The sequence below is a fragment of the Nicotiana tomentosiformis genome, chromosome 2, assembly GCF_000390325.3.
Source record: "Nicotiana tomentosiformis chromosome 2, ASM39032v3, whole genome shotgun sequence".
In the NCBI taxonomy this organism is placed as follows: domain Eukaryota; kingdom Viridiplantae; phylum Streptophyta; class Magnoliopsida; order Solanales; family Solanaceae; genus Nicotiana; species Nicotiana tomentosiformis.
The window spans coordinates 138940186-138953473 of record NC_090813.1 but is presented as its reverse complement, the minus strand read 5'-3'; the positions used below and the strand labels follow the sequence as shown (position 1 = coordinate 138953473).

The following is a 13288-nucleotide window of genomic DNA, read 5'->3' as shown; positions in this document are numbered from 1 at the left end:
CTCGTGCAAGCTTCATTATTTGGTAAAATTGATTGGGGATTTGAAGAGGTGGTTTTAGATCCGTTTATTACTTCCTCTGTTCAAATATAATTGATTTGACAAATTAAATTTGGTTCAAAATATTTGATATTTTGACAAATAAGAAAAACTTTTGTAATAGTTTATGGACTGACAATTTGGATTGTTTTCCCTACTTTTTCTTGATGGCTTCTTTGATTGAAGGCCTAAAAGCTTTTACTTTGGAAGAAGCAGTCTAAAAAGTAGGTTTGGACAACTCTAATTGCACGCCGTCCAGAACTCAATTGGGCTAAATAAGGGCTACACTGCAAAATATTGTAGAAATATAGTACTTTTTGGGTGGTCTTTGACTGTTGATCCCCGTTTGCTCCATAGATATAATTTCAAAGTTAGAAAGTTAAATGTTGTTATCGGATAAGCGAAAGATAATACTTGTTAAACTTGAAATTGTGTCCCGAAATAAACGTGACAAAAATTTAAAGACTATTGCGAGGGCTATTTGAGTACTTCATCCGCTATACTATGCTCCATTTCCCTAAGCAAAGTAGGCAAAACAATTTTTTTTTTCTTTTTTTCCTTTTTAAAATTCTTTTAATCTTTTCGGGTGGGGGATTGGCTCATGATATGCAACACGTCAGCGTCATCTAAGAATGAACTTGAGTGAGCCTGACACGTGTTAGCACAACTTAAAATATTAAAATAAAGAAATAAAAATGATCTAAAGTGGACAAGAGCATAAGACAATTTTTTTTAAAAAAAAGTACTATTCCCTTCGTTTCAATTTAGATGAGGTATTTGACTTGACACAAGGTTTAAAAATAAAAAAAAACTTTTGAAATATATTGTCTAAAAAGCTTAAGAGGTAAAACTTTCCGTAATATTTATGTGGCTATAAAAACTTGTCATTAATGGTAAAATATGTAAAATAAAAAGTTCAAAGTTAAATTATTTCTAAATATTAAAATATATCATTTTTTTAGTACAGACTAATAAGAAAAATATGTCATTTAAATTAAAACTCAGGGAGTATTAATTATGGATATGTCAAACTCATATAACTAAACTTTGAATTATGTTCTCTTGATCATTATTGAGCTGTCTTATTTAAATTCGATTTAATTGTAATTGGGATGCCTAACTTTTTGGCAAATAACATCTTCATGCATATGCTGCCACATGTTTAACTTTATTACGCTAAAAATATACTATTTGTTTGTCATCTTATTTAAAAATCAAATAACAAGTACTAATAAAGTAAACACGAGTTGATAGGGAAATTAGATATGTATTTTGCATATAATTTTTTTATCAACTATAAATTAGTGATTATATTATCACTTTATGGTATAATTTTAAAGTTAAATTATGTAATTTTAATTGTAAAATTAAGAGTGAGTAAGCATTTTCCTGTATAACCTGTTACCTTCCTCAATTATCACGAGTGCTATGCGCCAAACTCTAGAATCGTACAACCAAAGTGCCAACAAAATGGGATTCCATTTATTTGAGGAACTAACGATTGCCACTTGTTATTACATAATTTCTTATTTTTTTTCCCTTGTACAAATTAAATTCTCAAAACCTTGTATTTTCTTCACGTAAGTTGAGAACTCGTCCCATTACATTTCTGCCAGTGGGACTCTGCTTTCAACTGAAAAAACATACAACACAAAATCCTCAAAATGTCTACCATAACTACCCTTGTTTTACCACCCTTAATTCAATTTCCTAAACCCAAAACATTTTCCACTTCTAAATTGAATTTCCATAGTAAAATCACTTTCTTATCCCGTGATAAAAAATACCCATATCCCAATATGGTGGATTTAGTCAGAAGTCAAGCCACTTCAGGTGATGATGGAGTAGGTGTAAAAATTGGAGGTTTTGAACAAGAAGCTTTCATTGATGGATCCTCAATTTCTGCTTCTGGTGGACTCAACGCCACTCTCAATAAGTTGGTTGGTTTACTTTCTTACCATTCTTTATCTTTCATTTTAACCTTTTGTACCGTTTCTTGATTTGTTTTGTGCTTACAATGTTAGTTTTGGAATGAAAAGAGGGAAATATTGTTCTTTAATTTGAATATTCAATTTAGGTTAATTCTTGGCATTTGTAGCTGATAAGTGTTTGAATTAAATATTTCTAAGACAAAGCTATGGTTTGATATGTTGATTATACCTAGATTTACCTGATATATTACAGAAATACGTTGAAGTCTTATGTAGAAGTTTTTGTGTTTTATAGTACCTTCTTGCTATAGCTCTAATAAATTGCCTTACATTTAGCAAAAAAAATAAAAATAAAATAAAAAAATAAATAGAAGTTTAATGTTTAGTTACCCACGCTACAAAGTAGTGAGTTCTCATTATTTGTCTTTTTTTTAGTTGTCCACGCAAAGTTGAAGCTGAAATTGGAAGTAGTATGTGCGTGCATGCTGCACAGATAGGGAAAGGTATTATGGAGCATGTTTGATGCTGAATTTTGCTTTAACATCTGGAGCTGTATATATAAATTTAGAAGACCTTTTAAAATTACCCTGATAAAGTCCTATATTTTTGCAACATATTGTTATTCATTTTATTACAAGTCCCTGATTCTCAAGACGAGCTACTCATTTGGTTTTGGAACAAGTGAAGTTGAGAATATTATAATGTATCTATTCTCGTGATAACATAAAATTTTAAATCTTTTAAATAGAATCTGCCTGCACCCTAGGGAGTAGACTACAACTGGTTTACCAGTTTTGGTGTTAGGTTGGGTTTTTGTCCTACAAACTTGCACATATTTTCGGCTAATGTTAAGCTTGTAATTTCAATTCATCAAAGGTGCTATCTAATATTCTCTGAACCTATATATGTGCTTAATGAAAGAATACCTTCCATGAAGCTGTGATCTTTTTTGTAATGTCGTGTAAAAGACTTTCAAATTTAACTCTATCATTTGAATCATCATACTTTCTGGAAATTACACTATAAATTAATGATATGTTCCCTCACAAAGTTCAGATTGGTGCAGCAGACCTGCTTGCTTGACCTGAAATTTTTGGAACTCCTTTTGGTCATGACTTGATCTAATTTCTTTGCAAGAATGTAACTAGTTATATCCATCTCTGAAATTTCTGCTTAAACTTTTGAGGTTGGAGAAAAATCTTGTAATGCATTCTAATTTCATAATTACCTTAAAATGCAGAGTAAGTGGCTGGTGGCTGCAGTTTTTGGTATAATCTTCCTTTGGAGGCATGACGCAGAAGCACTTTGGGCTGTTTCTGGTTCTGTTCTGAATGCCTGGCTCTCAACTGTGCTGAAGAGAATACTGAACCAAGAGCGACCTGTTTCTACGCTAAGATCAGACCCTGGAATGCCATCTTCTCATGCACAGTCTATCATTTATACAGCGACAGTCTGTATTGTCTCAAGTAATTTTCTTAGCCAATTGCTTAGAGGGAGAGATTATACTTGATTTTAGATATTCTTCATATCTATCGCATATTCCCTGTCAGAACTTCCTAGAAGATTTTAAGCAATCAATTAACTGATCTGTACCACTTTTCTCCTTTGATCATGGATATAATAGAATGTGAATTGCGTCTAGAAAGGGACTCATCCACGGTTATCGATCATCACACAGGTTTTTAGGCAATAGTTAGATGTAAGTGGGAACTGTTCAATTCATCATTGAATCTGTAGGATAAATCTGCAGTAAAGTTCAATGTCTCTTGCAATACATACCAGTACTAAAGCCTGAAGAGCTAAGCTACAACAAAATAGTGCTCAAAATCTTCTCATCTGTTACCAATCTATATGCATGCTTAACATTTCTCTAGTAATACACTGAAACTCTTGTAAAGAGTGTCGAAGATGCACAAGCCAAACATCTTGACAGGGAGCTCTCTATGCTAATAATGTAATGTGAGTAAGATGCTAAGGTTTCCAGGCAGTCTACAAGCTTTTAACCTAGCAAATTCTAATCCTAATTTGGCCTTAAAAAAGTGAGATGCAGTGCTGAATTTGCACTCTTTCTTCCCTTTACATGATAGTTGTATGTGATTGTGTTGCACATACTTAAACTTTATGACTCTTATTGACATTGAATACGACTCGTTAGCATGTCCAGATAGTACTGTGCCTGTACAAGCAGCTCTTCAAATTAATGTTATCATGATACATTAAGATAACTTCTGACTTGATTAACCTGTCTGCTACAAATGTTCGTGTTCACAAGTGCTCTTCTATTGTCATAGATTCAGACCGACTTTTTATTGCCTCAGATATACCTTAGAACAATGTGGTTCTTATTTGATGAATAAGATCACTAGAAAGGTCGCAGGGAGTTTGCGCCTTGTTTGACAGTTCAAGTTTCCTTTTCTTGTTTCATATATTTTGTGTGCAGCTATGGCATTAAAACTCTCCATACCTAACCTCTGATACATCTTTTCTTTTTGTTTGTCACAGTGGTAGAATATTTTGGGTTAAACGGAATCACCGCAGTCATTAGCGCACTTATCTTTGCAATTGGCTCCTACTTTGTAAGTGTACGCCGAACTTTTATTTAGTTTGTTTTTGTCAAGTTATTTTCATATGCTTGCAGTTGCAGAGCAGCTTGGCTTCTTCCTGCTTTCAACCGAGTTTCTGCATGAAACCTTAGTTTAGTTGTAACTGTTGTAGCCATAAATTGATATGCTCGTTGCTTCTGTTTGTGCAGTCATGGCTACGGGTTTCACAACGGCTTCACACAACCAGCCAAGTAGTCGTAGGTGCTGCACTAGGATTCTCTTTCTCCGTTTTCTGGTTTTGGTTGTGGGATGCAATAGTCCTGAAGGCATTTATATCCCACTTGTGGGTTCGGCTTATTATCGTTCTTGGCACTGCCGCCATTTTTGTCAGCTTTCTCCTATATGTGGTTCGATACTGGGTTCTTGAGGAAAACTGATTCTTTATATAGTGAGAAAGTAAACATTAACATTGAACTTTCATCGAGCAACTAACAAAACAAAGCTTATAATTTCTTCTCAACTTTGCTCAATACTGTTCATTTGCTATTTCTGCCCATTGTAGGATTAAGGAAATGTGATTACTGTTAACTAGCCAAAACCTCCACTCTTTCTTTAATGTACATTCTGCATCTTATTTGTTCTATTTGTACTAAATTTTGGTTGACACCTATGCCTAAGGAAACATTACGCATTGTTTTGATTAAGTATATACGGCAGGACAGCAAACAAAGATACACATTCAAACTCAATCAAGACAGCAATTGAACCAGATCCCAAGATCAGTAATATAATATGTAGTTCATTTATGTATTCTTCCAATATTCATAGTGGATACAAATTCAAGGAGAACTTAAAATAGCACGTCCTCCTATATAGTACTATATATAACTTTCTATAGATCCTATACACCTCAATAATAAGGAAAAGGAAGTAGAATCAAACATCTCTTTTGTTTTTTCAGAAGTGTATAAGTCATATCGTTTCTACTTTTACTAAGCAGCAGAGGGGGCGGTTACGTAGCGAACAACGCCGCCCTTCTGAAGCGCTGGCAGGAATTTGTTAGTGACGCTGGCATTCTTGTAATCCAGCGACTCGTCATTGTATATATCCCTCCATTTTTTCACCAGCATTTTGATGTCTTCTCTGTCCATGTTCTCTTCCTCTCCAGTGTATCTCCATGGCTTGGACCCTGCTGCACAATAATGAACAACTTTCACCTTGTCAAGCTCTACATTCTCTGGATGGCGCCACAGCATGGCCAAAACCAAGTTGTAAATATTTGGAATTGGCTTGTATATGTCCCTGAAGAACATGTTCAAGAAATCCTACAAAAGTTTCACCAACACAAAAGCCCATTTTAGTCTATCTTGACAAGAGTTTAAGTTCTATACACGGACAGTAAATAATTTACACAATCATGTCTCTTAATAGGTAAATTTTTCTAATAAGCATTTAAAGGAACCTGCATCTATTTGTCTGAAGAGCTCTTCATATAAAGTCATTGGATTTGGGCAAAGATCAACTGAAAAGGGCAAGATTAATGTTACCTGTTCAGCAAATGATGTTGGAGGGGTAACTTTAAGGGTCTTCAAAAGGTCATCATAAGTAGGGAGACTGGGCTCAAATACGAACATGCCCGCGTTGAAATAGAGACTAGGCTTTGGGCCTAACTCTTCTTCAGGCCACTGGACTTTATCTGGACATTGTTGGCAGTACCCAATACTGTACTGTGGGCTATTGGTCCAAGACTTCTCACAGAAACAGTCCATCACGGCGTAGAAATAGGCATCTGGCAAGTCAAACAAATGGTCTATGTTCTCAAACACCTGAATATCCCCATCCAAGTATATCATCTTGCTATACTCCACAAACTGCATTTTACTCAACATAAAAATAATTTTCAGCAATTAGTACTCTTGTTCTATAGATTGATAACACAAAATTAAAGGTGTAACCTTCACTAAGGGATCAGTTCAACTTTCATGTTCTCGCAATTGAAACAAATGGATTTTTGCAATTGTGAATTCAGATTTTTATATTGATCATAATATTTTAGTTACTTTTACATATAAATCTATTCTCCATGTAACTAGTATTGAGCTCAAATAATGCATTTTGTCGGCCTCTAGAGGCAGGCTAGCTATTTACTATATATGTTAGGTTATTAATATTACTACAGACAGTTACAGGAGTATATATATTATTGTAGATAATCTAAAGTGGATGGTGTAAAAAGAATACAAGTTAAAATGAAGCTTGTTATACCTCCCATATGCGGAGTTTAGAGTAGTTGATAACATAATAAGCCATAGCAAACTGAGTCTGATTCTGAGGAGGATAAACGGGCTCGATCTCCCGGACGATGCAGCCCTGGTTGATGACTATGTGGCGATGTTCGTCTGGGACGTCAGGTAAAACTGCTACCACAAGAGGGTAAGCAGATTTCACCTTCCTCAACCCTTTTGCCAAACCAACCACACCTTTTACGTAGTCCCCGTTCCCTGCCAAGAATGTCACATACGCACGCCTAGGCAAACTTGCTGCCTTGGCCAAACCAGTGCCAGCCTTGTTTACACGTCCAACAACATTGGGAGTCATCTTCAACTTGAAAAAATAAGGTAAGGGAAAAAAACAGAGAAGATTTCTTGTGTTTTGTTGATGAGTTTTTGAGTGTTTTCCTTCTCTTATATAGGCGTTAGGAAAAGTAATAAAATATGAAAAATATTAAATTGCATGGGAAACATATAGCTGTGTGCACGAGCACGACGTCGTGTCAATGCTTTTGACTTCGTCGGTTACAAAATTTAAAATTTGACCAGAAATAAATTATGTTAACTCATTGCAGTTTTTATGTCATTGTATATTATTATTAATTACCAAACTTGATAACACTAGATAATAGGCCATCTGGCCCTCCTACCATTATTTCATTCCCAGATTGCACATAAAATTAACATCTGGATTTCGTTTCTTAATTATAAGAGATCGCCTACTTTCTTTCCTTTTCAACAAAGATAAGCTACTTCTCGAAATCAATTTGTTATGATGGACATCGGCCTTTCTGTTGAAGTAGGCATAGATTAATTCGTTTAGAAACCGATAAGTTTTTAGTTTCCAAATAGGTGATATCTTTCTTATCTTTAGAATTTAATACTAATAGGTCGATTATGTCGCCTAAATCTCTTCCTTATTTAGATCGTTAGAAATTAAACAATAAGATCATCGTTTAGTTAAGTGTAGCTGTCCGAATGCTAGTGAGAAAGTAACACTAGCTTATGCTAAGACCTGAGTAGCATAGGATACGTGAAACAAAATTACAGTTAAATCTACATCTTTATTTATTTAAAAGTTTGAGGTCTTACGTTCCTTCTTATTTTCCACTAAGATGTCCTCCTTTATTAGAAAGCAGTGACGAGCTCCACAGGCACAATCCAAATACAGAATTTTACAGTACAAAAATGTAGACATGCTTTCAAGTTTAACAATTTCAGCTCAAAACAGATACAATATGCTAAGTATGTGTGACTCAAATGAGGAATGATACATCTCTATATCTACATGTCAATTATGCATGCCAAATATAATGCAAAACAGTGATAAAATCATATGCATACTGTCGGAGAATCAATTCACTCAGTCCTCCCATTCACTTAATCCTCACAGTCACTCATTCCTCACAGTCACCCAGTTCTCACAGTCACTCAATCCTCCCAATCTCTCGGCACTCGCATTCACACTCAGTAGGTATCTACGCTCACTGCTGGTGAGTCAGACTCCGGAGGGCGGATCCTACCCAAGCGCTATAATAAGTCAATCATGGCATGAATCAATAAAGTCTGTTGCGGCGTGCAGCTCGATCCCATAAATATCCTTACAATCAGGCCCTCGGCCTCACTCAATCATCAATTTCTCCAATCTCTCAGGCTCACGAATATCATGACAATCAGCCCAAATAATGATGATGTGATGCATCAATATATGGCAACAGAGACTAAGATATAATATGCAAATGATAGATGTGACTGAGTACATGATTTCAATTTAAGAAAGTAATTCAACGGCATCATGACCTATGTGGGTCCCAACAATACCAGCATATAGCCTAAGCATGATTTCTAACATGAATCACACATAACTCAATTCCTCTAACACATGGAGAATATATGTATAATAACAAGATTATTTGACTACATAGTTCTACAGAATCGACTGAGTCACAATTATTACGGTGCACGCCCACACATCGTCACCTAGAATGTGCGTCACTTCAACACCAATAACATAATACGTAATTTAGGGATTCATACTCTCAAAATCAAGTTTAGAAGTGTTACTTACCTCAAGCCGTGAAAATCTCTACTCCAATAAGTCACTGCCTCGTGAATCGGCCTCTGAACGCCTCGAATCTAGCCATAAATAACTCGATACAATCAACAGAAGCTATAGGAATCAATCCCATATGAAAAATCTAAATTCTTAAGCAAAAGTCAAAAAGTCAACTCAAAAAGTCAACCCCGGACCCACGCCTCGGAATCCAACAAAATTTATAAAAACCGAACACACATTCAACCACGAGTCCAACCATATCAAAATTACTCAAATCCGACACCAAAATGCCACTCAAATCCTCAATTCTTACTCTTCAATCCCTAGCCCAAAACTCCCAAAATTCCACCTTAAAAACACATAAACTAGGTAGAAAAATCAATATGTAATCAATATTATTGAATGAAAATGATCAAAAGTGGCTTACCTCAATAAATCTCGTGAAACCCCTCTCAAATATCGCCTCTAACCGAACTTCCAAAGTCTAAAAAATGAGAAAAATAACTAAACCCTCGATCTTAATTATAACTCTACCAGACATCTCGCACTTGCGGTTCATTTAACCACTTCTGCGGTTCCGCATGTGTGTCTAAATTACGCTTCTGCAGTTTCCCCCTGAAGACCCTGCCTTCGGTTCTGCGGACCAGACTCTGCATTTGCGACCTAGGCTCCGCTTCTGCCGAAAACGTCTGCCTCTCGCCTTTCGCACCTGCGCTCCCATTCTCGCATATGAGCTCTCGCAGGTGCGCTAAATACCTGGCACCTGTGCATCCCCTCAGCCCAGCCATAATCCTCTTCTGCAATGCCAACCACATCCGCTCCTGCGACCAAATCCTTCGTAGGTGCGATCACACATATTCATAACTCCTCAGCCATTTGTTAAGTTCAACATTCAATCTGTTAACCATCCGAAAATCACCCGAAGCCCCTGGAATTTCAACCAAATATGCCAACTAGTCCTAAAATATGATACGAACTTAGTCGAGGCCTCAAATCATATCAAACAACATCAAAAACACGAATCGCACCCCAATTCAAGCCTAATGAAAACCAATGAATTCCAACTTCTACAATCAATGTCGAAACCTATCAAATGAACTACGATTGACCTCAAATATTGCACACAAGTCATAAATGGCACAACGGACTTATTCCAACTTCTGGAACAAAAAATCCAAGTCTGGTAAACACAAAGTCAACTCAAGGTCAAACTTCTCAACTCTCCAAACTTCTAATTTTCCAACTTTCGCTATTTCAAGCCAAAATCACCTACGGACCTCCAAATCAATATCTCGACACACTCTTAAGTCCAAAATTATAATACGGAGCTATCGAAACCGCCAAAACTCCATTCCGGAGTCGTTTACACATAAGTCAACTTCCGATCAACTCTTTCAACTTAGGCTTCCAACCCTGGGACTAAGTGTCCCAATTCACTTTGAAACATCCCCGGAACCAAGCCAACCACCCCCCGAAAAGTCACATAACAATAATTGAGCACAGAATAAGCAACAAATGGGGGAACAGTGCTACAACACTCAAAACAATTGGCCGGGTTGTTATATCATCCCCCTCTTAAACAAACATTTTTCCTCGAACGGGTCTAGAATCATACTTGGAGTCTCAAATAGGCGTAGATATCTGCTCCGCATCTCCTTCTCGGTCTCCCAAGTAGCCTCCTTAACTGGCTGACCTCTCCACTGCACCTTCACTAAAGCTATCTTCTTTGACCTCAACTTTCGAACTTGCCAATCCCAAATGGCCACCGGCTCCACATCATAAGTCAAATCACCATCCAACTGAACCGTGCTGAAGTCCAAAATGTGAGACGGATCACCGACATACTTCTGGAGCATGGATACATGAAACACTAGATGAACACTCGATAGACTAGGCGGCAATGCAAGCCTATAAGTCACCTCCCCGATCATATCAAGCACCTCAAACGGGCCAATATACCGAGGGCTCAACTTGCCCTTCTTCCCGAACTTATAACACCTTTCATGGGTAAAACTCTGAGCAGTACCTTCTCTCCCACCATGTAAGCAACATCACGAACCTTCCGATCGGCATAGCTCTTCTGTCTAGACTACGCTGTGCGAAGCCAACCCTGAATCAACTTAACCTTGTCCAAAGCATCCTGAATCAAGTCAGTACCCAATAGCCTAGACTCCCCCGGCTCAAACCAACCCACTGGAGACTAACATTGTCTCCCTTACAAAGCTTCGTACGGAGCCATCTGAATGCTCGATTGGTAGCTGTTGTTGTAGGAAAACTCAGCAAGTGGCAGAAACTAATCCTAAGAACCCCCAAAATCCATGACACAAGCGCATAGCATATCCTTCAATATCTAAATAGTGTGCTTAGACTGTCCGTCCGTCTGAGGGTGAAATGTTGTAATCAACTCAACCCATGTGCCTAACTCTCGCTACACCGTTCTCCAAAATTGCGATGTAAACTGCATGCCCCGATCTGAAATGGTGGACACCGGCACACCATGAAGGTGATCAATTTCGCGGATGTAGATCTCAATTAACCGCTCCGAAAAATTAGTAGTCCCAGCTAGAATAAAATGCGCGGACTTGGTCAACCGATCCACAATCACCCAAATAGCATCAAACTTCCTCGAAGGTCGTGGGAGCCCAACTACGAAGTCCATGGTGATACGTTCCTATTTCTACTCCGAAATCTCAAGCCTCTGAAGCAATACGTCCGGTCTCTGATGCTCGTACTTCACCTGCTAACAATTTAGGCATTGAGCTACAAACCCCACTATGTCTTTTTTCACCCTCCACCACCAACAATGTTGCCTCATGTCTCGATACATCTTTGCGGAGCTCGGATGAATGGAATACCGCGAACTGTGGGCCTCCTCAAGAATCAACTCACATGGTCCATCAACATTGGGCACATAAATCCAACCCTGCATCCTCAACACCCCATCATACCCAATAGTAACCTCATTGGCATCACCGTGCTAAACCGTGTCATTGAGGACAAGCAAATGAGGGTCATCATACTGACGCTCTCTGATGCGATCATATAAGAAAGACCGAGAAACCATATAAGTTAGAACTCGACTAGACTCTGAAACATCTAACCTCACGAACTGATTGGCCAAGGCATGAACATCTGATGCAAGCGGTCTCTCACCTACCAGAATAAATTCAAGGCTACCCATACTCACCGCCTTCCTACTCATGGAATCTACCACTACTTTGGCCTACCCGGGATGATACAAAATGGTAATATCATAGTTCTTAAGCAACTCCAACCATCTCCGCTTCCTCAAATTTAGATCCTTTTGTTTGAACAAGTGCTGGAGACTCCGATGATCCGTAAATACCTCACAAGACACACCGTATAGATAATGCCTCTAAATCTTCAATGCATGAACGATGGCTGCCATCTCCAAATCATGAACAAGGTAGTTCTTCTCATAGGGCTTCAACTGGTGTGAATCATAAGCAATCGCTCTACCCTCATGCATCAAGAAATACCCAATACAATTCCGAGAAGCATCACAATACATTGTATAAGAGGCTGACGCTGAAGGAAGAACTAGAACTGGAGTTGTGGTCAAGGCAGTCTTGAGCTTCTGAAAGCTCTCCTCACACTCATCCGACAACCTGAATGGAGCACCTTTCTAGGTCAACCTGGTCAAAGGCGCTGCAATGGACGAGAAACCCTCCACGAAGCGACGATAATATCCGACCAAGTCGAGAAAACTCCGAATCTCAGTAGCTGAAGACGGTCTGGGCCAACTCTGAACCGCCTATATCTTTTTTGGATCCACCTTAATCCCCTCACTGGACACCACGTGTCCCAAGAATGCCACCGAACTGAGCCAAAACTCACACTTGGAGAACTTGGCATAAAGCTTCTTCGCCCTCAACCGTTGTAGCACAATCCTCAAATGTTGTGCATGTTCCTCCTGGTTACGTGAGTACACTAGGATATCATCAATAAATACTATGACAAACGAATCAAGATATGGTCAAATCAATCTTAGAGAACACCCTCGCTCCCTGAAGCTGTTCAAATAAATCATCAATGCGCGGCAAAGGATATTTGTTCTTTATTGTAACTTTGTTCAGCTGCCTATAGTCGATGCATATCCGCATAGTACCATCCATCTTCTTCACAAATAGAACCGGTGCACCCCAAAGCGACACACTAGGAATAATAAACCCCTTATCAAGAAGCTCCTGAAGCTGCTCTTTCAATTCTTTCAACTATGCCGGTGCCATACGATATGAAGGGATAGAAATGGGCCGAGTGCCCCGCACCAAGTCAATACCAAAATCAATATCCCTATCGGGTGGCATGCCTGGAAGGTATGCAGGAAACACATCCAGAAAGTCTCGCACTACCGGAACAGAATCAATAGTAGGAATATCAACACCAACATCTCTCACAAAGGCTAAATATGACAAACACTCCTTCCCAACC

The 13288-nt window shown here is 38.2% G+C and overlaps 2 protein-coding genes across 2 annotated transcripts; one reads left to right on the top strand and one right to left on the bottom strand.

Moving 5' to 3' along the window:
- The first annotated feature begins 1537 nt into the window (after positions 1 to 1537).
- On the top strand, positions 1538 to 5030 carry LOC104085810 (lipid phosphate phosphatase epsilon 2, chloroplastic-like). Its single transcript, XM_009589934.4, has 4 exons — positions 1538 to 1976; positions 3208 to 3433; positions 4470 to 4543; positions 4720 to 5030. Exons 1-4 carry the CDS (start codon positions 1701 to 1703, stop codon positions 4945 to 4947), a joined length of 804 nt encoding a protein of 267 aa, XP_009588229.1. The 5' UTR covers positions 1538 to 1700; the 3' UTR covers positions 4948 to 5030.
- Positions 5031 to 5254: 224 nt separating this feature from the next.
- Positions 5255 to 7154, bottom strand: LOC104085809 (galactinol synthase 2-like). Its single transcript, XM_009589933.4, has 3 exons — positions 6776 to 7154; positions 6058 to 6381; positions 5255 to 5835 (listed from the first exon to the last, which is right to left on the bottom strand). Exons 1-3 carry the CDS (start codon positions 7106 to 7108, stop codon positions 5503 to 5505), a joined length of 990 nt encoding a protein of 329 aa, XP_009588228.1. The 5' UTR covers positions 7109 to 7154; the 3' UTR covers positions 5255 to 5502.
- Positions 7155 to 13288: the final 6134 nt, after the last annotated feature.

What these genes read in the sequence shown, in the direction of transcription:
- LOC104085810 (XM_009589934.4), top strand. Translation starts at nt 1,701, where the DNA reads ATGTCTACCATAACTACCCTTGTTTTACCACCCTTAATTCAATTTCCT. An exon ending in ACGCCACTCTCAATAAGTTG is followed by an intron (nt 1,977 to 3,207) that starts GTTGGTTTACTT and finishes CTTAAAATGCAG; the next exon opens with AGTAAGTGGCTGGTGGCTGC. An exon ending in GACAGTCTGTATTGTCTCAA is followed by an intron (nt 3,434 to 4,469) that starts GTAATTTTCTTA and finishes TGTTTGTCACAG; the next exon opens with TGGTAGAATATTTTGGGTTA.
- LOC104085809 (XM_009589933.4), bottom strand. Translation starts at nt 7,108, where the DNA reads ATGACTCCCAATGTTGTTGGACGTGTAAACAAGGCTGGCACTGGTTTG. An exon ending in CTAAACTCCGCATATGGGAG is followed by an intron (nt 6,382 to 6,775) that starts GTATAACAAGCT and finishes AGTAAAATGCAG; the next exon opens with TTTGTGGAGTATAGCAAGAT. An exon ending in CAACATCATTTGCTGAACAG is followed by an intron (nt 5,836 to 6,057) that starts GTAACATTAATC and finishes AAACTTTTGTAG; the next exon opens with GATTTCTTGAACATGTTCTT.